The sequence below is a fragment of the Encephalitozoon hellem genome, chromosome I (genome assembly GCF_000277815.2).
Source record: "Encephalitozoon hellem ATCC 50504 chromosome I, complete sequence".
NCBI lineage: Eukaryota > Fungi > Microsporidia > Unikaryonidae > Encephalitozoon > Encephalitozoon hellem.
The window spans coordinates 22,125-44,004 of NC_018468.1; the positions used below are offsets into that span (position 1 = coordinate 22,125).

Sequence of the window (21,880 nt, forward strand, 5' to 3'; positions counted from 1 at the left end):
AAACATCGGAATTTAATTCTGTATAGACCTGCTTAGAGGAAACAAAGCCTCGAACTTCTTCACTATAAATTCCTCGCTAACACTGAATTTCTCTCCGGCTAAAGCAATTCCCTTGGTTAGCAGCTCATTACGTAGCTCAGACAATGTCTTGACACTCCAATTTTTCGGGAGCATTCCTCTCTTGGGCTGAGGAATCTTTGCCATCGATCTTAAGCTATTGAACCAATTCATTCTATCGAAACACTCGGTCTCTGAGCTGCTGAGCTTGTGTCTTTTAGTTTCCCCCAGGATTCGATTAATGGTCTCTTCAAGCCCTTCTATGTCTTTGTCCCCGAGAAACTCGACTATGCTCTCCCTGTTGTCGTCCGTTATTCGGCCAAACATCATTATAGCTTTATGAAACAGATTGTTGTCTTCACGGACCTCCTTCTTCCTGCTCAGCGTAGAGACAATCTTCCTAACCCGTTGGTTCATGTCCTCCATGTTCTTGTTCCTGATTGTTTCAGGATAGCAGTCATATCCATACTTCAGCGTCAACTCAACAAGCATCCTGTCGTCATCGTTAGTCCATCCTCTGACTTTCTCCACTGAGAGATCCTCTGTCTTCAGAAGCGAGTGCAAGATCATAACCACCTGGATCCGCAGCAGAAATCTTTCTCCATATTTCTTATATACATCCTCAAACTTTGAAAACAACGAAGGATCATAGTTATCAACAAGAAACTCTTCTATCCCGTCAGAGAAGTCTGATCTCACCTTAGTGCTTTGGAACTGATCGACAACATATTTCACAAGATACCTGAAGTACGTGGCCGTGTCCTTGAAGTGCTTTGACTGAGGTAACACACGTGCTTCGTCATCCCCCTTCAAATCCTCCTCTTCCAGCTTTGGAATCTCAAGCCCAACAGACCTGGGCCCAAATCTGAGAACTCCAAGGAATATGAGTAGGCACTGGTTCTCGTAAAATACATTCTCATCCTCGTTTTCAAGCTTTGTGTTCAGAAGGCCATCAATCTCAGAAATATTCTCTTGAGTCAATCCTCCTTCTCTGGCAAGTCTTCTCATCTGTCTCTTAATTCTTCCCTCGCTCTCCTCACTCTTCTTCTTGTTAAGAAGATTCTCCCAGAAGTCGGGGTCGTCAATGTCTTCCTCAACCTGGAAAGATGCCTTCGAAAACACATTCCCTCCGTCAGAGTGCTTCACAATCTTTGTCCTTCTCTCAAGAATTTGATCAATGTCCTCCTCACAAAACTTTCTACTAGACGCATCGTCAGTCTCCATCAGGACCCCATAGGCTCCCTTCCGCAGAAGAGTTTCTATGGCATCTTTCTTCCGGGTCTTCTCGCTTTTGTGTTCCTCAAAGGTCATTCTTTGTAGCACCGCACGATCAAGTCCTAGCTTCAGCCCTGCTTTATCAAACATCTCTCTTTCATATGTGTTCTCAGTCACCAACCTGTACACCTTTACTTCGCTTGTCTGCCCAATTCTATGGCACCGAGCCTGTGCTTGGAGATCATTCTGAGGATTCCAATCAGAGTCGAAGATAATCACAGTGTCCGCCGCAGTAAGATTTATCCCTACGCCGCCAGCACGAGTGCTCAAAAGGAACACAAAGACATCGCTTGTCTTGTCGCTGAACCTATCAATTGCTGCCTGTCTGTTCTCGGTTCTGGCTCCCCCATCAATCCTCTCATACTTGTACTTTCTATATGTAAGATATTCCGCAAGGAGATCCAGGCATCTAGTCATCTGGGAAAAAATAAGCACCTTATGCCCATTCTTCAGCTTTCCCAGGAGCTTGTCCAGAAGCACAAGCTTTCCACTGCTCTGGATAAACACTTTGTAGTACTCGTCAATGTCGCTTATTATTCCGCCTTCTTGATGCTCGTCTCCATTCAGCACATCAGAAGCTAGCGTTATATCATTCTCCGCTCCCTCAGCCCTATTCTTCTCCCTCTTCTTCTTCAGATATCCGCTAAGTATCTGCTCTTCTGCTCCCTTGATCAGGTACGGGTGTATACAGCACTTTCTTAGCTCCATCATGACATTAAGAAGATTCGGCGCAGAGTCCTTCCCTCCTTTGGTTAAAAACTCGATGTTCTTTTCAAGTATTGCTCGGTAAAACCTTTTCTGGATCATCGTCAAGGCAACCTCAATAATGGTCTCTTCCTTCGTAGGAATCGATTTTTCAACATCCTCCTTCATCCTTCTAAGCATCAAGGGCCTCAGAAGCCCTTGGAGCTTCTCGACATCGTTGATGTTTTCCATCTTGAACTCCCCAAGGAAGTGTGGAAGGCTCGAAAACCTCACAGGGTCTATGAAGTTTAGCAGAGACCACAGCTCAGAAATGTTGTTTTGGAGCGGCGTCCCACTCAATAGCACCTTGTGGTTGAACTTCAGAGTCCTCAACACAGTTGCTGCCTTCGATTTTGCATTCTTCAGTCGGTGGGCCTCATCAAATATTCCCACAGAAAAGTGGAATTGGCTTAGATGCTCCTGCTCGGCCATGACAGTATCATATGTCGTGATCAGCACATCAAATAATCTAATCTCGAGATTATTTTTCTTTAATACAAACTCATACTCGGCTATCAACGCTCTTCCAGGCCTATTTTCATGATACTTCAATACCCTTAGGTCGGTCCATGCTTCAAATTCTCTTTCCCAGTGCGGAATAATACTAAGAGGTGTCACAACAAGCACAGGTGCACAGTAGTCGTACTTTGTAAAAAGCGTATTGATGAAGGTCACGCTCTGAACCGTCTTTCCCAGCCCCATCTCATCAGCCATAATGCAGCTCTGTCGATAGTACCACCGATTCAGCAGCCAGTTTAGCCCTTCAAGCTGGTACTCCCGGAGCCTGTTTTCTCCCTTAAACACAGGCGACTCGTCGTACTTGATGAAGTTCTCCCTCGACGGCCTCCACTCAATCCCAACCCTCATGTTCCTAATCTTTTTTCTATCTCTGTATTTCTTAAGCTCCTCCTCAAACCCCTCGCATTTCGTCACACTCTCCGCAGTCTCAAACGTCGACAGTTCATAAGGCTGGCTCTTCCACTTCACTAGAAACACTTTCTCTCCATCGTAATCCTCATGAAGTATTCTATCCACTTTCAAAAAGTCAGGGTTGAAGGGGACCTCAACAGCCCTGAACTTCTTCACCTTCATTGCCCCGACCTTTGTGGCCATGATCTCTTCCTTCGGAACCCAATCACAGTGGAGATAGCTTTTGTATTTGAACTTAACAAAGTACTTTTCACCCTCCGCATCGTACTTCAATAGCTTCTCAATTCCATCTTCAGACTCCTCGTCGGCTTCTTCCGTGCTGCTCTCAGACTCCGGTATCGACGTTCTCTTGACCATCGCCGCATTCCTCTTCTGTCTCCTCTCGGGGATGTAAACACTCCTCTCCTCGCTCCTTTCCCGATATCCGCTGGTCTCCCGAGCCCGTGAGTCCTCTCCTTGGAGAGAAACACTCGATCCATATCCATAACCATATCCTTGATTGAAATTAAAGGTGTTGTAGAACCCATGCTGGATTCCTGGAATCATACTGTGTGCAATCCCCGGCCCTATTGTTGGAGCATATTGGTATCCAAGTGGCGCTTGGTAAAGCATAGGATTGAAGTGGCTTTGGGCTGGTCTGCCACCCTCATTTTTACGCGGCCTTCCCCTTTTCCTAGGCATCACTTTCTTCTCGCTGGACTCCTCGCTAGTGGTAATGGAACTTGCAGTACTCTCACTCTCTGAACCCATGTTTTGGGGCCCCATTTTTTTGCTTTTAAAAATTTATTTGCCTTTGCAGAAGACCTCTTGGCTATCACAAGCATCCCCAATGCTTCGCTCTTCGTGTTTCTTGCAACTCTGCCACCGCTTTTCCTTCCATTTAAGTGAAAGTCCTCAGAGTCCAAAATTTCCGAAATAAAACCCTATTCAACAGAATCCTCGACCTCCCTTAAGCACCTTGCATCTAATCTTCATCCTCCTTCTGTATCGTCTCTCATATCTCTGTCATGTCCTACCGAAATTAATCAATAAATTAAAAGCGACTTCGTTTACAAGATAATATCTAAAAGAACAAGAGAGCCTCTGTCAAAATTTCTGCAAAATCCTTTAATCTAAACTCTTTTCTACGGAATGCCCATTCTCCTCGGCTTTGTATAGAATGTTCCCCTCAAAGCACTTTTCAAATACTTTAAGAACCTCGAGGACAAGCCTGGGGCCAATCTCCTCCAGCTTCTTCCCTATTTTGTAGCACCGGACCCAAATAACACCGTCGAGATAGAAAAAGCACAAGGCCTTGTCTTTCGTCTCGTTAGACCGGAAAACATGCTCTATAACACTCTTCACGTGCCCCAGATGCTCTATCTCCTCAAACTCCTTGCTGAACATCAGAACATATCCACAGTCCTTAAAAGAGTTCACAGGAAAGTTGCAGTCCTTCACAGTAAACAGGCTGTATATCCTAAATACAGCAGACATTCCGTTGTGTATCCCTATCCATAAGTCGTCAGACCTCTTCGTAGATCGGAAGAAAAGCATAGAGTCGCATTCATTTAGTTCCATCAGACTCCTGAGCTCCTTGTAGTCCTTCCCCATATCCCATTTCTGCTCCTCCTCAACCTTCACCAGCTTAGAAATATCCCTCATAAGATGTCGTATCTTTACTGATGCTCCTCTTGTACTCAGAATCACGCTAGTCATCTACCCTTGTAACAGTAAAAAATCTTCTACTTTTAAGCGTTTTATTCAGAGAGCTATAAAAGGCTATTTAATTATCGGGCCGGGGACCTTTCGTTCAAGAGCATCACAGCTTCAGACTCAGGCTCATCTCTTTTCCAGCTCCGCCCCCTTCTCCATCACCTCCTTGATGCTGCGCTTGACCTTGGTGATCTCAACAAGCTTCTCGGTAATCGTCTCCCATTTGTTCTTCTTGGTCCTTCCAAGCAAGGAAATCAATCTCTTCAGTGTTGAGATCTCAGAGGGCGTCCAGCTGTTCATTCTCATCATCTCCTTCATCTGCTCCTCAATGCTCTTCCCCACCCTTGGGTCTCTCTTCTTAGCAATCTGGACAAGCTTCTTGATTCTCAAGGCATCCTGATTCTTCAGAAGACTTAGCTTCTCCTTGTTCTTTATAGAATATTGTGATCTATCATATTCCCCCATGTTGTAGAGCTCTTCTACAGGTTCAAAAGTCCTCCAAGACTTAAAGTTGTTCCAAAACTCGTAAAACTCTAAGGCCTTCTTAGAGTCATCATTTCTGTCCAGTAGGGGAACAGGCTGGTTGATACTAAACCTGGCGTTTCTTTGAAAGCACTCGCCAAATACATCAAAAAACTCGTCCTCGCGATAAATTTTGTCCTCAGGAATACTCTCGTCAAAAAAGTTGGAATCGTAGAACAGCCTGAGCTTTCGATCTCTAAACACGTCTCTTGCAATCTTGACCAGCAGAAACGCCTCTCGGCAGCCCTTAGTCAAGTCGGGATGGTATTCATGCATCTTGACCTTTGCCACATGGTCAAGGATTCCGGGGGGAATGGGCTTTGTCCGATACATATCCAAGTCAAGTAGAAGATACAGGTCGATACACCTTCCCCATCTTTCAAACTCCTTCTTTGTGTATAGATTCAGGACATTCCTTCTTCCAAGGTATTCCTCATGAATTCTTGCAAGCTCTCCAGTTGGTCTTTCGTATTTAACGATCCAATTGAGCATCCAGGGGAAAAAAACCCGAACTTTAAGTTTTGGCGAGGAGGCTGGGCCCATTATAAACCTATAACTTTAATTCTTCTTATCTATTCAGCATATCATGTCCGTAAAAGACTTGAACAGTGCCTTGCACTCTGCATCAGATGAGATCAGTGAGCTTGCCTCGCTAGTAAATAGTCCATCGGGCTTTTTTGAGCTTAGCAATGTCCTGATGTGAGGCTTTGCACAGAGCCTGATGTAGATCCTCAGTGCAGCCTTCACAAGCTTTACAGACCCGACGCTGACGCCTTGGGATGCCAATGAATTGAACATCAGGTTTATTGCTGAAAATCTATCAAATGTCTGGCATGCATAGTTAAGCCCGTCGTCACTTCCTATTATCAGTCCAAAGACATTTGCCGAAAGTAGCTGGGATGCTTCCGAGCCGAGGTCAACTATTTTGAGAAGAAGAGGAACAACCTCCGTTGTTTTTAGCTGCTTGTGGATGTACTGATCCCCATTCTGGAGCAGCGATGCCACCACTCCTAAGGCAGAGATTCTCAGTGTCTCATATTTGGAGTCGGAATCGGATATCACAAGGTATCTGTATATGTAGTAAGGAAATCTAGCATCAACAAAGACCCTCTTTATCTTGGGGTCGCTCACTAGTATCTGGAGAATGTTCAGAACAGTATACAGTCTGTGGTATTCCATCTCATCAAACATGTTTGTGCTCAGAGTCATGTAGGGCGTGATCACCTCCTGAAGTAGAAAAACAGGCATGGAGTCGTGATTCCATATGTCGGAAGACAGCCCGGGCGATTTCTTCAACTCCTCAAACAGCTCATTCATCTTGTCCACATCCTTTGAATTTGTTATGACCGACGTGCAAAGATCTGACAGCCTTTTCTTCTGAGTTTCCTCGTACTTATTGTCCTTCTCGGTATCTTCCATTCCAGGGTGGGGATAAATGAGAATTCCAATTTGCCTTCACTGCTTCTTCTTTTGCTTCGCCTCATGATACCTGACAACAAGCCACTTCAGCTTCTCAAACAGCAGCATGTTCCTTAGCGTGCTATATCTTGGGCGCTTGTACATCCCGACTTCCCTTAGTGTCCTTTCGTAGTCACGATTCCACGTGGTTTTATTGAATCCGAGCGATGATGCAAGAAATGCATTCGGATACGTAAGCTCTTTGTTTATAAGTCTCCTGATCACAGCGTTCCTATCCTCTAGCTCGTTTATGTTATAGATGTTCACTTCGTTGAAATGCGCCGATAAAACATCATCTCGGTCTCTTCTAATCGACTCTATGTTGTTAAGAATTTCCAAGTACTTGCATGTTGTGGAATCGTTTGAGAACTCATAGCCCTTGTCATCTTTCTTCTCCATCTTGAGAGAAGGATTTAAAGAGAACATTATCTCACTAAAATCCTGTTTATTAATTAAGAGGGCCTAGCTAAAACGGCCTATCTTCTCGATTAGCTCGGGCTCTACTCTCTTGACGGCCTCTGGAGACTCAAGATATGAATATATCAACGCCAGTGTTCCAGAAGAAAACATGGAGAGGAAGCTGTAGACAAAGGTGATCAAAGGAACACACACGATAGCGATCGTGACATATGTGAGGTCGTTTGACTGGAAGCTAGGGTTTGCTGAAAGTAGAGCAGTATCCCCAGATGCAATGAAGCAGATAAAGAACAATAAGCAGAAGAAGATCACCTTTCCTATGGCCATGTTGCTGAGAAGAGTAACACCTCTCTTTTCTTCAATTAAGTTATAGGACTTGCTTACAGACTCTGTGTATTTAGTTCCATGAACTGCAAGGTATGGAAACACCAGCTCGTTCATCAGATTCACGAGGTCTCCAATGATATTTACCAGGCACAGCAAGATTATATTAATGATGCCACTAGAGCCTCGCTCTCTGTCTCTGTCTCTTTCTCTCTCGAGAAGGAACTTGGCTGTACTCACTGCAGCCATGATCAGGCCTGCAAACGAAATACTGCCGAGTGCCATGAAGGCTATGTAGAAGGACTCCTTGAAAGACTCCTCTCCATTTTTCTCCACATGGGTGGTGATGATTCCGGACACGGCGACCTGGGTGAAGTATATTGTGTTAAAGAATGTCCAGTAGCTATTCAAAATGAAAAGAATGGACATGATACCTTTGATTGCGCTATCGTTTCCAAGTACTCTTAGAAATATGAAGCTTTGGATGACTTGTAAGGACACAGATGCAAGAAGAAGAACCGTGCACCCTATGAGATTCAAGGAAAGTATTTTTGCAGTGGCTTCTATCATTGGAGCCATCAATGGAAGAACAGGCTTTATAGACCAGAAGTAGAACATCAGGGAAATCCCGAACGTGATGCCTGCGGAGAGAATAACAAATGGATTCAGAGTGAGCAGTGAAAGGAAAAATATTGCTGTTGGAGCCACAACGTTGGCGAAGAATATGAATCCTTTTGCAGCGTACCGAAATCCTAGATATGCCACCAACAGAAACACAAGCATAAGGCCCACGTTGGTTGCTAGAAACGGGAGGAGAGCTTCTTCGTTGTACTGAGGGAGGCTTTTCATTTCTGATACCATCCACGATGTTGTCAATGTTGTGAGAATGATGTATAAGACGAATGCCCATGCATCATGGAAATGTCTGCTATCTCCTTTCGTTTCCTCCATTTTATTGTTTGTTTTTGTCGCAGAGTTTATATAGTGTATTTCTGAGAATATGAATGTATGCTCAATTGTTTTAATGATTGGGGAATTGCCATTTTGGATTGATGTTTGGACGGACCTATTGAATGGTATTAGGAGGGAGATTCTGCCCGATTTGGTGGCGAGTGTTCTGCCATGCAAGCGTTGTTGGTCTAGTGGATAGGATAACAGCCTTCCAAGCTGTCGGCCCGGGTTCGATTCCCGGACATCGCATTTTGCCCTGCATCGGATAAGCTCTTTTTACATCCTTGTTTCCCGGCAATGCTCCGAGCAAGCCTTCCAAACTAAACTACATTCTTTACCCTGAAAGAAAATCCTTACATGGGCGACTATGATGCAATAAACGACGAGATAAAGAATTTTCTAAGTCTTACAGACAGAAGCCCGTGCGAGGATGCCCTTCCAGCCAAGGATATAAAGACGAGCGAGGAGAACATCTCCTCCCTTGTAGCCCTTCTCACGAGCCTGCAGAATGTGTACAATGAGATCAACACAAACCTTGCTGCAGGGGATAATGAAGGGCTCAAGAATGTTATTCTAAACAGTGATGTCAAGATGTCTCTTGTATGCGAGTCTCTCATGAGGGTGCTGAAGGATGTGTCGCAGGAAAAAGGCGAGCTTGTGAAGAGCGAGGAGGAATACAAGGAGAGGATAAGGAAGATGAACGAGGACAGGGAAGGTTTTGAAATCAGAATAAACAAGTTAGAGAGTGACCTCGAGTTTTTCAACCGGGCAAACCAGGAGCTCAGCAGGATCATCCGGGATCAGAAGAGTAAGATCCAGGCCTTCAAGGAGAAGGCGGATCTCGAGAAGAGAAACTGTGATAGCTTCCGATCTATAAATGGGGAGCTAGAGATTCTAAGGAAAAAGGCGTTAGAGAAGTGCGAGGTCTATGAGAAAGAGGTAGGGGTGCTGAAGGAGTATATAAAGGAAAGGGGAGGAGAGATAGAAAGGCTGAAGAACGATGCCAAGCAAGGAGAGGTAGAAAGAGAAGGTCTCAGCAGAAAAATAGTAGGCCTTGAGAAGAGTAATGAGCTGCTTCGGAAGAAGCTGGAGATGAAGGAAAGTGCCATTGGGATGTGCAATTCTGAGCTATCGAAGTTGATTTCAAAAGAAAAGAGGGTTGAGAATGAGGTTGAGAAGATGAAGGAAAGGGCGTCCTATTATGAGAGGCTTTACAAGGCCACCAACAGCCAAAACGAGTATCTCAACAGACAGCTCTCGAAGATGATACGGGACAGCGACAAGATAGAGGTTCCCGAATACGATCCAAATGCTCAGGAGGAGATGACGGCGATGTCGAATGAGAAGAAGACCAACGATTCTGAGCAGAGCGACTTGAAGAGAATTAAAAGATACAGGAGACGAATCCAGGAGCAAAAAAGGATGAACGAGAAGCAGAGGACAGAGATGCAAGACCTGAGCCGAGAGATTGAGGGGCTTAGAAATGAGGTTTCAAGACTTCAAGAGGAAAGGACGAGGACGATTGATGCAAACAGCAAGATCATGGAGGAGCTTATGAGCAAGGTTGAAAAGCTGCTAGAGAAGAACAGGGAATACCAGGGGGTTATCTATGAACTCCGAGGAAGGGGTGCAAAGGAGGATAGAAGCAGGGTGGACTTCAACGAAAGCTTCAGGACTGTGAACGATGGAGAGAATGAGCAAGTTGAGAAGGAAGATCTTTTCATTCCCCAGGCTTCTGGAAGAGATGAGGGGTGGAGAGGCGGAAATGGAGTAAGGCCATTTGCACTTGAAGACGATTACGAAGAAAAAGCAAATGATGGCTTATATGACACAAGCAAGATTTATAGGATGGGTGTCAGGAATATACCTTCAAGGTTGAGCTTCCCAAAGAAGGACGAAGCCGATGGAGAGGTTGCTGAACAAATCAAGCTAAATCTTCCTGACAGTTTTTTTAACAGCCTTGCAAATCCCAAAAAAGAAGTAGACCTGCGTAACGAAGAAGGCCTGCTGGTAAGAGAAGAGGACACTAGAGAAGAGCGTAGAGGGACAGAATATTTGGATGACCCATTTGACAGTATAAGCAATAAGAACCTTGGTAAGGGTGTGGAAGGCAAAGGAGAGTCTGACGCAAGTGGCACATCACCGAAAACTGTTCGCACAACCTCTACTCTGCATGAGATGCTCAGAAGAACAGATGCTTTGCAAGAAAAGTTCGACAAATTAGAAGACCATCTCAATGCAATAAGGAATAGCGACAAGATTGATGCTGAGAAGGTTCATGACCAGATCAAGGCCTATAAGAACTACTACTACTCTGATTACCTGGACATGTCAAACGAGTCTGACGTCATCTAGGCTTGTATCAAAGGTGGAAGGGTTCAGGGGATGCGATGTGTTATTTGAGAGATGGCATCATTTCTACTCTGTCTTTTAGGTGTGGGTGATTGGTATTTGAAACTTATTTGGCAATGCCTTTATCCAACCAAAACAAAACAATAGATTTCAAACCTGAAAAAAGGAGCTATGGAATATAAAAAAGCCTAAGGTGATGCGCCCATGGATAAGGAAACTGTGAAGGACATTCAGAGGTCCATTGCAATGAAGCTGAACAGGGTGGAATATACCGAAGTTCCTCTGATCAGTGGATATGCGGACGCGGAGGATTGCTACAAGAAATTCCGAGACGGCCTCAAAAAGGTTTCTGATAGTATTACATGGCTGATGACATATGAGCATGGAGGAAGTAAGATGAAGTCTTTGTACTCGAAGATGAACATGATAACCTCGACGTCAAGGCTTGGGAACTTTAAGAACTACGATATCTACGAGCTCAACGGGCTTGTTGGGCTGGAACTCTCAAGAATTGGGCTGGCTTCGAATGTTAGCGACATTGGAAGGAAGTACTCGAAAGCACACATGGATATTTCACGATACAAGCTTGAAATGAACAAGAAGCTTGAGCAACAGATAAAGAAGATATCTGAGCTGAGGGATCATTCGAATGCAATTGACAAAAAAAGAAAAAAGGTCTCGAACATAAGATACGATTTGGAGATGATGAAGAAGTCCAAGGATCCCAAGGCGCCTGACGCAGTATCTCAGGAAAGTGAGATGGAGAAAACATTTAAAGAGACATCGAAGGAAGTTCTTAAGGAGATGGAACGATTTATTGGGAATGACGGGGTATGTGGGGTACTCCAGAGTGTTGCAGAGGCGCACAGGGAGTTTTCTGAGAAGAGTTCCAAGGTGCTAGGAGAGGTCAAATAAATGTTTATTACCTACAAAAGCTCTGCTAGTTCTTTTCTCTATTATTGTCCTCGAAGACATACTTTCATGAGCTTGCCAGATTTGAAGGTTTCTGAATGATGTCTGAGCGAGATATTTCACGGGCAGGGTTAATGTTGAACTTGGGATGCCCGTAGTCGCAGTCTGGCCCTCTTGGACAAAATCCGAGGAAGTAGTTGTAGCACAGCTTCTTTCTGACATGCTTGTTCTTACACGATGCACCGTTCCTGCAGAACCCGCGGTTATACCAAGGGCATTCCTTTGAGGAACTGTTTGGATCTATGTGTATGTAGTTACACTCTGGATTCATGCATTCTCCGTAGCTGCTGAAGAAGTAACACTCCGGCATTCTTGAGAGATCATATTCGTGCATGAATTCGCACTTGATCCCTTTCTTGCACAATCCCCTAAGCCAATGCTTGCAGACAACAGCTGTGCTCAGCTTGACATGCTGCTTGGAACAGTTTGGATCCTTGCAGGAGTTTGTCTGGTATGGAATGCAGTAAACTTCATCTTCTTCATGTAAGCCCAGCCTGTCTGAAACGTAACTCTCGAAACTGAATGCCGGCTCTCCCATGGAGGGGAAGGAAAGAGAGTTTATATCCTGTGTACTGGAGCATGCGATTAAAAAACAACAAAAAAATAGCCCCAAAATGAAGTTATATGGAGTTGTAACATTATGCCTATCATTGCTGGTAACATGCACCTCTGAAGTTTCTCAGCAAGCAGCGGATGCTACCCGTAGCATACAAAGGCCATATGAAAAGGTTGTGGAGCATGGAAAGACATGTGTTGGAAAAGTATGCTCTCTTCTTGAGAGGGGAAAAAGCATGCTCTATACTAGAATCAAGAATGTGATGTCTAGCATTAGAAGCAGGAGTGAGAAGGCCCAGGAGGTTGTTGGGCCCGAAAATATGCAGGGATCCGAGGAGGAGGCATTTGACCTGTCTCCCGAAGATATTGAGAAGCTAATTGAGGAAATCAAGAAGAAGCTTGCTGGGTACATGGATGTGACGGGAGAACAAAGCGAAGAGGAAAAGAAGGAGGAAGAGAAAGAAGAAGAAAAGAAAGAGTTGTGAAATTGTGCCACTGTTTGTTTACTCTTTATTAGTAAATAAACGTAAGATGTTCCTTATTTATTTTAGATAGTTAAGCAGTTCTCTCTACCCTTATGGATGGAATTGAGTGATAGTTGGGAAGAGGCCGTTGAAGATAAGTTAGAGCTGGTTCCAAAAAGAAGGAAGGCTGCCCGAAGGGGTGTAGACATTAAGATCGAAATGATCCACAAGGTTCTGTGGCTTTTCAGAAAGATAATGTCTCCCGTTGAGAAGCCGAGTATAAAGGAAAAGACTGACTTGTATATTGATGAAAGGCTAAGAGAGTATGTGGATTCTATGGAAGGTCTTGGGGAGGTGGACAAGACAGCTATTCTATTCAGGCTTCTGGTTTTATTTGGGATTCCAAGTAGGATATACATAGTCTTGTCGGAAGAGCCCAGGTGCTTTATTGAAAGCAAAATCCTGGGAAGAATCAAGGAGCACCATGGGAAGTATGCAGGCTGCGTTTTTTCTATTGATGCAGCCCTAAGGGTTAGGGACCAATCGTACCACTTTTCGAAGTCTATAAGGCGGCACTCTGCATCAAAATATGTAGTCTCTGGGTTCTCTGAGTCCAAGATATGCAAGAGTGTGCTGGACAAGGAAATGACCAAGTGCTTTGACGAGATTGACGATGAGAGGATGGGTAAGATTCCAAGCACCATTGAGAAGATGAAGAGGCATCCTAAGTTTGTTGTTGAGTCTATGCTGAAATGGGATCAGTGTATCTACCCCAAAAGGCCGGTTTTTGGTATCTTCCGAGGAGAAGCTGTGTACTCTCGAGAAAACATAGTAAGGCTGAGAACAAAAGAGCAGCTTTACAAGGCGGGAAAGGATGTCAGGTCTGCAAAGCCCTATAGAATAGTGAGAAGGGACAAGGAGATCCGATTGTATGCGCCATGGCAGACATGTGAGCTGGTTGTCGATGGATTCAGTGAGTCTATGTATCAAGACTACTTCCATCCGAACTTCATACCGCGGAACTGTGTGTATGTAGATAACAAAAATGCAAAGGATGTTGCATATCTAATTGGAATTCCATACAGGATCTGTTTTCACGGGTTTTCTGGGGGAATCCCTGTCAACAGAGGGATATTTGTAGAGAAGAAAAACCTCTACGTGCTTTCAAACTTCCTATCGCAATACTGTAAGTACGCTGAGATGAAGGAGAAGAATGAGTCCTTTGTATTGGGACTGAAGAAGTGGAAGGTTTTGATAAGAAATGCAGCTAGGTACCTGAGAATAAGAAAAGGGTTGGGATTAAAGTGATGTTTGATGTTATTTTTGGCTACTTTCATGTACAAGACAAAGCAGATGTAGGCAGGTTTTTATAGGAAGCCAAGAGACACCAGGATGCTCCTTTGATAAATAACAGGAGATGACAGCTGAATGTCCATTTATGTATAATTATTGTCAAATTTTTCTCCAGGAAAACCTACATAAAGAAAAAAAAAATACCCCCTATGTCAGAAATAGTTCAGGCACTTGTTATTGATATTGGATCTGGAGTGGTGAAGTCTGGTTTTGCAGGAGACGATGCGCCAAGGGCTGTGTTTCCTAGTATAGTGGGGTCCCCCAAACACAAAGGAGTGATGGTTGGAATGGGGCAGAAGGATGCATATGTGGGAGACGAGGCACAAACGAAGAGAGGGATTCTTCACATAAAGTATCCGATTGAGCACGGGATTGTAAACAACTGGGATGACATGGAGAAGATATGGCACCACACGTTCTACAACGAGCTAAGGGTTGCACCTGAGGAACATCCTGTTCTTCTCACTGAGGCACCGCTCAATCCAAAGGCCAACAGAGAGAAGATAACCCAGATTATGTTTGAGACGTTCAATGTGCCATCATTTTACATTTCCATCCAAGCTGTCCTGTCTCTTTATGCAAGCGGGAGGACGACGGGGATAGTGTTTGATTCTGGAGATGGTGTTTCGCATGTTGTGCCTATTTATGAGGGGTATTCTCTTCCATATGCAATCAACAGAATTGATCTTGCAGGAAGAGATCTAACAGACTACTTGCAGCTCATTCTCACTGAAAGCGGGAACTCATTCACAACGACAGCCGAGAGAGAAATAGTTAGAGACATCAAGGAGAAGCTCTGCTATGTATCTCTGAACTACGAGGAAGACATGAGGAACACCGAGCATTTGGCTTCGATCACAAAGACTTACGAAATGCCTGATGGGCAAGTTATCTCGATAGGCAATGAGAGGTTCAGGGCCCCGGAGCTCTTGTTCCAGCCCAAGCTCCGTGGACTCGAGTTGAAGGGAATCCATCAGAACATTTACGACTCTATCATGAAGTGCGATGTTGACATCAGAAAGGAGCTTTACGGAAACATTGTTCTTTCTGGTGGTACCACCATGTATCCTGGGCTAGCCGAGAGAATTCTCAACGAGATCAAGGCTCTTGCGCCACCAGTGATCAAGATTGGAGTGGTTGCACCGCCCGAGAGAAAATACAGTGTATGGATTGGAGGGTCTATCTTGGCATCTCTTTCTACCTTCCAACAGATGTGGGTCTCTAAGGCTGAGTACCAGGAGCATGGGCCATCCATCGTCCACAGGAAGTGCTTCTGATTAACGCCTGGTCACTAAGGTGTCCTTGCTCTGCATCAAGTACCTCCAACTGCTGGTATCACTAGGTGTTATTGAAAACATTCTCAATGAATGATTTATCATGATTGTCTTTAGATCATTTTATTACTATATAATCTATTCTGTCACCTTAATGATAAATGAAATCAGTCAACTTCATTAAAGCAAAACTTTTCCTCTTGTTTATATGTTTGGGAAGGAGAAGTGTGGAAATGAAGATGGACTTTTAAGATGCAATGACAACGAAAGAAAGGGCCTTGGATACTCTTCAGACCTCGATGCCCAAGACCAAGGGAAAAGGGGGAGGCGCCCCGGAATATCTTATGCAGACCTAATAACGGAGGCCATAGAAAGCAGCTCAGAAGGAATGCTGACGCTCAAAGAGATATACTCCTACATTTCTTCAAAGCACCCATACTTCTCTCTTAAGAAAACAGGATGGCAGAACTCCATCAGGCACAACCTAAGCCTGAACAAATCCTTCTATAAGGTCCCGAGAACGGCGGTGAATCCAGGAAAGGGCTCGTTCTGGAAGATAAACTACGAGTTTCAGAACAACAAGGGCTCTCAAAAGACTTATAGATCTAGGAATAAATATTCATTCAATAGTCATCGCGATGCAGAAAAGAATGTCAATTCAATATCAGAGCTCCTTGGGGCGCAACAGGGATTCTTCGACAACATAGGTGTTACTGAGGTCCCTTTTGAACGCCATACAACCATCTTTGATGGAAATTTAACAAGCCTCAGTGACTGTCTCGAGCATAACTATCAAAAAGAATACTTCGACCACAACGACGATATCTCAAACGCAAACTACATCTTTTCGTTTAGATGATAGAGAAATAAATTCAAATTAGATGTAGCATGTCTTGTTTGTATTGCCCTGGGCATATTCCAGGAAATCAAATTTCCGGCGCATCCCTTGGTAATGAGTGGAGCGCTGACAGTTGTTCTAAAAGGGGCCAGAGTGACATGTGAGAATCACGAATGCGACGCGGAGTTCAACAGATTCCACAGAACACTTCGGCTACTAATGGACTCTCCTCTGAACAAGTCCAAGAAAATGCATGTTTATGTGCACACAACTAGGAATGTGCTTGTCGAGATTAACTATCTCCTCGAAGTTCCTGAGGACCCTATCGAACTCAGCGATGTCATGTCCTACCTGCTTAGAAGGCTAGTTATCAAATCGTCTGACGGGACCGTTCTCGCAAAGGTGATAAAGAATCCAATAGAAAGCCACCTTCCTCCAAACACCACGAAGGTCATCCTTTCCTCAAAGGGGTGCAAGATGTCTTCTAAGGACCTCGAGCCATACATGGAAAGAGGGCTTGCCTTCTTCGTTGGCCTCAGAGAAGGGGAGAAGAAAGAGGCTGAAATCAGCATGAAGCTGTCGAACTTCAAGCTTTCACCAGAGAGCTGCTGTGTCAAGCTAACAAATATGTTTGAGGAGATGCTGGGGATCTTCTGATCTTGGGGCAATCTTCAGGACCTACATCTCGGAAGGATGACGTAATCACTTGAAACAGTTCCTTAAGGTGCAAGCCCAATCTGAAACACAGGGTTCAAAACAATTGTTTCGCTGGAAATAGATTTTATTCTCTAAAGTGGGTCTCCTGCACAAAATGTTTCTGCAAACTTTAGGATTTCTCGCCTTAGTGCTCAGGCCCATTAAAGGATCATACCAGCAGCCAGGAATAAGCACAACCAGTCAAATGGTGGTATTAAAGAACGACGTTAATCCAAAGCCTGAGTGCTATCAAATATATCAAGGCCCAATGCAGGCACCTGTTTGTGCTACGTTTTCACAGCCAGCAATGACAAGTGGAGTAGTTCCTCAGAGGACGGATAAATCAAAACTCAGCCCAGATCTCGTGAGGCTAATCCAATCAATTCCAGGGGCATCAGAAAAGTTGTCGAGCTTCTTAGAGTACAAGGGAATAACACAGCCGTGGCCAGAGATATTCGACTTTAGCTCAGACAAGCGCTACGGCCTCCCTGCGCCAGAGCCCATGTTCTCCAAGATACAGTCCCTGCTCAACGTGCTTGAAGATATAAAGGAGCTTCTGTCAAACGAGCTGTTCAAGGTGGAAACCTATATCAGCAGAGGCAAGGGCCATCTTTGTGAGAGTATCAAGAAGCTTAGAAGGTACGACGGGATTCTGAAGAAGTATCTGAAGAAAATATCAACTGCAAAGGCAGCCAGGTCTAAGCACAACTATGCAACCAAGTATACAGAATTTAGCGAGAAGGCCCATGAGGAGGCAAAGTCTTACTACGAAACCAAGAAATGGTTACAGACAATAGTAACTCTATTCAGGTCTCTTATTTAGCGAGTATAGCCGTTTGTATTTGTGGATTCTGAAAGTGTGCTCTCCCTGATGGCACTCTTTGCCGGTGAATCAGATTGAAATAATAATTTAAATAACATTTTATGGTTCCATTTGCTCTTTTTTGAAATCGTTGAATATTTCCATCATAAAGTTCAGGTCCTTGCTGTCCTCTACGTCTTTTCTAAGATGCTTTCCTTTGAGTAGGTTGAACGGATCGAACTTCCTCTTCTCTATCATCCTGTCAATAAACGAGCTCAGAAGCCACATTGAATTTCCCATCCTGCATCTGTAAATCGAATAGTTTGTGGGTGCAGCATAGACATGTCCGTGGATTATGTAGTACATTCCTAGTGTTTCTATGGTATCTCCGTGGTTATATGCCTTTCTGATCACAAACAGTGTTTTTTCATCGTTGCTGCCTTCTAACTCATAGAATATCCCCACCATTGAGGAGAGTTTGGACTTCTGGTCGAGCCCTTCTGAACTGTGTCTGCATCTTGAGTATCTCATTGTTGCACGATCTGTCGTAGAAGGGAGACCCCGAGAAGTACTCCAAGATATTTGTATCGTCAAGAGGCCTTGAACTGAGGAACCTCTGGTCCACGAAGCTGATGCCCTCTTCCTTTTCTTCCATCAAGGGAGTTGCTTTCCTGCTACTTTTACAAAAACTGTTGGAAATACACCTAGAAAGACATTTACTCTAACTTTTTATTCTTCAGAGACCCGGTCCGTTTGGATCTGCCTCATTGTGACGGCTTGTTCTTGTCAAGGAAATCCTTGATTGCAGACTTGATGGCATCCTCGGCCAGCATGGAGCAGTGGAGCTTGATTGGCGGCAATGCAAGCTTCTTTGCTATATCTCTATTGGATATCTTCAGTGACTCGTCTAATGTCTTTTTCTTGATCCACTCCGTTGCCAGACTCGAAGATGCAATGGCAGACCCGCACCCAAAAGTCTTAAACTTTGCATCCTCAATCACATTGTCCTTCCCCACCTTGATCTGCAGCTTCATCACGTCTCCGCAGGCAGGCGCACCAACTATTCCTGTTCCAACCCTTGGGTCTGCTTTATCAAGAGACCCGACATTTCTGGGATTCTCAAAGTGGTCCACAACGCTTGCATCGTATTTTCTCGTTATTCTGCTTAGATCTTGAGGTATAGGCATCCCGGGGCTGGCACCGTCATTTTTAACTCCATCCTATTCCTCAAAGCTCAGGATCTTTATCGAATCCTCCGTAAGCAGGAACAGATTGCTTCCAAGCGCAATGTACTGGCGTATTTCGCCCACGGCAAACACACTTTTGAATTTGCAGCCGTTCCGCGCCACTTCAACACGGCCCTTCATCATCCGGACTCTCTGGTCTCCACACTCTATCGTGCTTCCGTCTTTTCTTTGCAAAAAGTTGTCATTGACAATCTGCAGTCTATCGTTGTAGATCCTCGACTCTCCATTTCTGTATGTGCACAAAGCCATTCCATCTCCCAGCTTCACATCCACCATCCAGTCAACACACATGTGACACATTATTTCCCTTAGCTTCATGTCGTATTTCTTCTCATTGCTCTTTACAAGATGCAAAAGTATGTTATAGAACAAAAGTCTGCATCTCCGGCTTATTGCTTTCTTCTTCAGCAAAAATATCAGAAGATGGAGGCTTATGCTTCTCACTTTCGTGCACTTGAACCTCTTGTCGTATCTGTAGATTCCGACCGTGCTTCCTCGATACAAAAGAAGATAGCCATCAATCACATAGAACTCATCTCCTGTAAGCTCCACAGAAAACACCTTGACCTTTTCTCCAGATAGATCATACCGATTCAATGAGAAAAGAGGTCCAGAAGAACTTATCCTCAACCTGCAAGACTCTCCCTCGATGTATCTATTGTATTCCTCAGAAACTGCCTTCTTCAATGAACCCTCCATCTCCTTTCCCACTCCGTCGCCAATCATCAAATATCAGCAAACCAAATCAAAACCTTGTCAGAAGTCAAAAAGCCCAGAAACAACAAACAGACCATTCACATTTATTCATGGCCCCAGGCCTTAATTCACAAACTTCCCAACATAGCCATTCTCAGAATCAACCTTCCTGATAGTTGGATCCATGAGATCCCTGTTTCTTATCAGAAATGCTAGCTCCTTTTCTTCTTCGCTCAGAAACTGCCTCCTTTCTTCCTTCTCGGAACAGCGCACTTCTGGCTTTCTATTTTTTTTGCCTTTGACATAGTCTCTTACATTGTACATGTTTCTAGTTCCATCAAAGAACAAGTTGGTATCAGAATACTTTGAATGGAGTTTTTTCATCCTTACCAGGGGTTGGAAATCCGGGATTGGGACTAAAGGCAATAAGGCGCAGAAAGAATCACAGAATGGATCCGGGATCACTATATGGAGGAGATCCGATGATTTCCGTTTCCAAGCTATCTTCTTCTGAGTGTGATCGCACACCTCTTAGGTCCTCCACGCTTTTAAGCTGCTCCAGAAGCATATTACCTTTTCTTTCGTCCGAGAGATTATTGAAGACATCCAGAGATATTCCTCCTAGGTCTTCTCCGCCTCTCCGATATTCTTCAGCCTCTGTGTCGTGGCTTACCTCCAACCCCGAGGAAGTGGGTATCTTGCTAGCCACAGTATTGTACTCTTCAGAAGGCTCCAGAGATTCGCTGTACTCTTCTTGATGGTTCTCAAGGCACAATGGGCACTTGTCGTCTACCTTGTGCTCGGACGTTGCCGTGGTTTTGTGAGATCCTGCCGAGTCGCATCCGTTTTCAGTCCCATAAAAAGAAAGGCTCAGGCTAGATAAGAAGTTCCTTGCATCAAACTCATCCTTGTGGGAATCGCTTTTTTCTATGGGAAGCAGAAAGGCCTCTGACCCTTCATCGTTCTTGCCCTCTGCATTGTGCATATATCCCAAACCCTCCTTGACTTCAATCTTCCCCATGATGCTTGGCTCCCTAAAAGCCTCATTTTCCAGAACTTCGTTCCTACTCACCAGGGAAAGACTGTTCTCGAAATCAAACTGGTCATCTTGCTCTTGTTCGAGAATACTTACGATGTCCCTCGGAACCCCGTTCTTTTTTGCCTCTGCCCGCCTATCTGTAGATGCTTCATAGGTAAAGCTTGAAGGAAGTACCACAGGGATATTGCTCACATCTTCAAAGGGCATTCCCAAATCCTGTACACTTCTGCGAGACACTTCATCGTGAAGTGGCTCTTTCAGTTGAGAGCTCATAAAGTCATATGTGGGAGTTTTTTCCTGGACATCCCAGCAAGCGCTTGACATGGACTCAGAGCACCCGTCGCTTCCACTCATAACATCTCTTAGCCTACTGCTAATGATGTCCTTTCCACGTAGCTTTCTTCTGAGTCTCCTAACATCGTTCCTAATGATCTCGTTGTTAAATTCAATCTTACCGCGCTTTGAATTGAAGGGAACCTTGTAGAGTTCTCCCATTCCTATTTGGCATCCTAGTAATACATCCATCCCAACTTGGAGTGGAACCACCCTCACATATTCAAGGTCATTGTTGTAAACCAAAAGTGGGACAGTCCGCCTTCTGTTCAGCTCGAGAAACCTTAGCAGGTCGTCCTCATCCTTCGAGTAGATGTTCTCTATCCCAAGAATGTAGTCTCCAACAACCATTCCGGCCTTCTCCGCAGGAGACCCGGGATTCACCCTCAGAACTTCCATCGAAAGAAGACAGGCTGCGCTCTGGTGGAACTTCACGCTTATTCCAAGTCTCATCTTGTCTTTCCTTGGTATCTCGAGGATGGATGTCTCCATAGTTCTCATGTCTATCAACTCCAGCTGAAGAGCCTTGCTTTCCCACTCCTTGTTCATTGCCAGCGCATCGTCCTTGCTCTCAATGGGTTTGCCATTAAAGCTGATTATCGAGTGTATGAACGGAAGAACTCCATTCTTGTGTGACACACTGCCTTCTGAAACCTTCAGTATTTGCAACGACTTAATTGTTGATATACACGATCCCATTTTCTTTGGAAATTCCATTTTTTATTTATTCATCTGTTGGGCAGAAGCCGCCAAATGATTGAGCCCCACTCCTCATTTGTTCCAGTAGTACCCACTAGCATTGGCCTGGAGAACTGGAAGGGGCCATCTTTGAAGTCATCCTGTGGACGGCTGTAGAATGCTCTAGGCAACTAAGGACTTTTACTTA

The 21,880-nt window shown here is 44.5% G+C and overlaps 20 protein-coding genes and 1 non-coding gene across 21 annotated transcripts; 9 read left to right on the forward strand and 12 right to left on the reverse strand.

Annotated features, from left to right (window-relative positions):
- Positions 1–12: 12 nt before the first annotated feature.
- Positions 13–3,756, reverse strand: EHEL_010200 (DEAD-like helicase; the record flags this gene model as incomplete). The annotated part of the gene is made up of 1 exon (XM_003886577.1): positions 13–3,756. The coding sequence occupies one exon, from the start codon at positions 3,754–3,756 to the stop codon at positions 13–15; it is 3,744 nt and encodes a 1,247-aa protein (XP_003886626.1).
- A 357-nt stretch (positions 3,757–4,113) lies between these two features.
- Positions 4,114–4,704, reverse strand: EHEL_010210 (60S ribosomal subunit biogenesis RNA-binding protein; the record flags this gene model as incomplete). Its single annotated transcript, XM_003886578.1, has 1 exon — positions 4,114–4,704. The coding sequence occupies one exon, from the start codon at positions 4,702–4,704 to the stop codon at positions 4,114–4,116; it is 591 nt and encodes a 196-aa protein (XP_003886627.1).
- A 123-nt stretch (positions 4,705–4,827) lies between these two features.
- EHEL_010220 (zuotin-like protein) lies at positions 4,828–5,715 on the reverse strand (the record flags this gene model as incomplete). Its single annotated transcript, XM_003886579.1, has 1 exon — positions 4,828–5,715. One exon carries the CDS (start codon positions 5,713–5,715, stop codon positions 4,828–4,830), a length of 888 nt encoding a protein of 295 aa, XP_003886628.1.
- An 84-nt stretch (positions 5,716–5,799) lies between these two features.
- EHEL_010230 (cell differentiation protein Rcd1) lies at positions 5,800–6,642 on the reverse strand (the record flags this gene model as incomplete). Its single annotated transcript, XM_003886580.1, has 1 exon — positions 5,800–6,642. The coding sequence occupies one exon, from the start codon at positions 6,640–6,642 to the stop codon at positions 5,800–5,802; it is 843 nt and encodes a 280-aa protein (XP_003886629.1).
- Positions 6,643–6,678: 36 nt separating this feature from the next.
- EHEL_010240 (uncharacterized protein) lies at positions 6,679–7,080 on the reverse strand (the record flags this gene model as incomplete). The annotated part of the gene is made up of 1 exon (XM_003886581.1): positions 6,679–7,080. One exon carries the CDS (start codon positions 7,078–7,080, stop codon positions 6,679–6,681), a length of 402 nt encoding a protein of 133 aa, XP_003886630.1.
- Positions 7,081–7,143: 63 nt separating this feature from the next.
- Positions 7,144–8,373, reverse strand: EHEL_010250 (uncharacterized protein; the record flags this gene model as incomplete). The annotated part of the gene is made up of 1 exon (XM_003886582.2): positions 7,144–8,373. The coding sequence occupies one exon, from the start codon at positions 8,371–8,373 to the stop codon at positions 7,144–7,146; it is 1,230 nt and encodes a 409-aa protein (XP_003886631.2).
- Positions 8,374–8,550: 177 nt separating this feature from the next.
- On the forward strand, positions 8,551–8,622 carry EHEL_010260. The gene has a single exon. It is a non-coding gene; the product is annotated as a tRNA-Gly (tRNA).
- Positions 8,623–8,730: 108 nt separating this feature from the next.
- On the forward strand, positions 8,731–10,728 carry EHEL_010270 (uncharacterized protein; the record flags this gene model as incomplete). The annotated part of the gene is made up of 1 exon (XM_003886583.1): positions 8,731–10,728. One exon carries the CDS (start codon positions 8,731–8,733, stop codon positions 10,726–10,728), a length of 1,998 nt encoding a protein of 665 aa, XP_003886632.1.
- Positions 10,729–10,929: 201 nt separating this feature from the next.
- Positions 10,930–11,640, forward strand: EHEL_010280 (uncharacterized protein; the record flags this gene model as incomplete). The annotated part of the gene is made up of 1 exon (XM_003886584.1): positions 10,930–11,640. One exon carries the CDS (start codon positions 10,930–10,932, stop codon positions 11,638–11,640), a length of 711 nt encoding a protein of 236 aa, XP_003886633.1.
- A 64-nt stretch (positions 11,641–11,704) lies between these two features.
- On the reverse strand, positions 11,705–12,235 carry EHEL_010290 (cleavage and polyadenylation specificity factor subunit Clipper; the record flags this gene model as incomplete). Its single annotated transcript, XM_003886585.1, has 1 exon — positions 11,705–12,235. One exon carries the CDS (start codon positions 12,233–12,235, stop codon positions 11,705–11,707), a length of 531 nt encoding a protein of 176 aa, XP_003886634.1.
- Positions 12,236–12,311: 76 nt separating this feature from the next.
- Positions 12,312–12,737, forward strand: EHEL_010300 (uncharacterized protein; the record flags this gene model as incomplete). Its single annotated transcript, XM_003886586.1, has 1 exon — positions 12,312–12,737. The coding sequence occupies one exon, from the start codon at positions 12,312–12,314 to the stop codon at positions 12,735–12,737; it is 426 nt and encodes a 141-aa protein (XP_003886635.1).
- Positions 12,738–12,833: 96 nt separating this feature from the next.
- On the forward strand, positions 12,834–14,024 carry EHEL_010310 (DNA repair protein RAD4; the record flags this gene model as incomplete). Its single annotated transcript, XM_003886587.1, has 1 exon — positions 12,834–14,024. One exon carries the CDS (start codon positions 12,834–12,836, stop codon positions 14,022–14,024), a length of 1,191 nt encoding a protein of 396 aa, XP_003886636.1.
- Positions 14,025–14,218: 194 nt separating this feature from the next.
- On the forward strand, positions 14,219–15,346 carry EHEL_010320 (actin; the record flags this gene model as incomplete). Its single annotated transcript, XM_003886588.1, has 1 exon — positions 14,219–15,346. One exon carries the CDS (start codon positions 14,219–14,221, stop codon positions 15,344–15,346), a length of 1,128 nt encoding a protein of 375 aa, XP_003886637.1.
- Positions 15,347–15,551: 205 nt separating this feature from the next.
- Positions 15,552–16,202, forward strand: EHEL_010330 (forkhead/HNF3 transcription factor; the record flags this gene model as incomplete). Its single annotated transcript, XM_003886589.1, has 1 exon — positions 15,552–16,202. The coding sequence occupies one exon, from the start codon at positions 15,552–15,554 to the stop codon at positions 16,200–16,202; it is 651 nt and encodes a 216-aa protein (XP_003886638.1).
- A 93-nt stretch (positions 16,203–16,295) lies between these two features.
- Positions 16,296–16,838, forward strand: EHEL_010340 (40S ribosomal biogenesis protein; the record flags this gene model as incomplete). The annotated part of the gene is made up of 1 exon (XM_003886590.1): positions 16,296–16,838. One exon carries the CDS (start codon positions 16,296–16,298, stop codon positions 16,836–16,838), a length of 543 nt encoding a protein of 180 aa, XP_003886639.1.
- Positions 16,839–17,082: 244 nt separating this feature from the next.
- EHEL_010350 (uncharacterized protein) lies at positions 17,083–17,700 on the forward strand (the record flags this gene model as incomplete). Its single annotated transcript, XM_003886591.1, has 1 exon — positions 17,083–17,700. One exon carries the CDS (start codon positions 17,083–17,085, stop codon positions 17,698–17,700), a length of 618 nt encoding a protein of 205 aa, XP_003886640.1.
- A 99-nt stretch (positions 17,701–17,799) lies between these two features.
- Positions 17,800–18,210, reverse strand: EHEL_010360 (RNA polymerase II transcriptional regulation mediator; the record flags this gene model as incomplete). The annotated part of the gene is made up of 1 exon (XM_003886592.1): positions 17,800–18,210. One exon carries the CDS (start codon positions 18,208–18,210, stop codon positions 17,800–17,802), a length of 411 nt encoding a protein of 136 aa, XP_003886641.1.
- Positions 18,211–18,443: 233 nt separating this feature from the next.
- Positions 18,444–18,866, reverse strand: EHEL_010370 (Fe-S cluster assembly protein IscU; the record flags this gene model as incomplete). The annotated part of the gene is made up of 1 exon (XM_003886593.1): positions 18,444–18,866. One exon carries the CDS (start codon positions 18,864–18,866, stop codon positions 18,444–18,446), a length of 423 nt encoding a protein of 140 aa, XP_003886642.1.
- A 33-nt stretch (positions 18,867–18,899) lies between these two features.
- EHEL_010380 (uncharacterized protein) lies at positions 18,900–19,625 on the reverse strand (the record flags this gene model as incomplete). The annotated part of the gene is made up of 1 exon (XM_003886594.1): positions 18,900–19,625. The coding sequence occupies one exon, from the start codon at positions 19,623–19,625 to the stop codon at positions 18,900–18,902; it is 726 nt and encodes a 241-aa protein (XP_003886643.1).
- Positions 19,626–19,745: 120 nt separating this feature from the next.
- EHEL_010385 (uncharacterized protein) lies at positions 19,746–20,006 on the reverse strand (the record flags this gene model as incomplete). The annotated part of the gene is made up of 1 exon (XM_059743476.1): positions 19,746–20,006. The coding sequence occupies one exon, from the start codon at positions 20,004–20,006 to the stop codon at positions 19,746–19,748; it is 261 nt and encodes an 86-aa protein (XP_059599459.1).
- A 58-nt stretch (positions 20,007–20,064) lies between these two features.
- Positions 20,065–21,693, reverse strand: EHEL_010390 (peripheral Golgi membrane protein; the record flags this gene model as incomplete). Its single annotated transcript, XM_003886595.1, has 1 exon — positions 20,065–21,693. One exon carries the CDS (start codon positions 21,691–21,693, stop codon positions 20,065–20,067), a length of 1,629 nt encoding a protein of 542 aa, XP_003886644.1.
- Between the last annotated feature and the right edge of the window lie 187 nt (positions 21,694–21,880).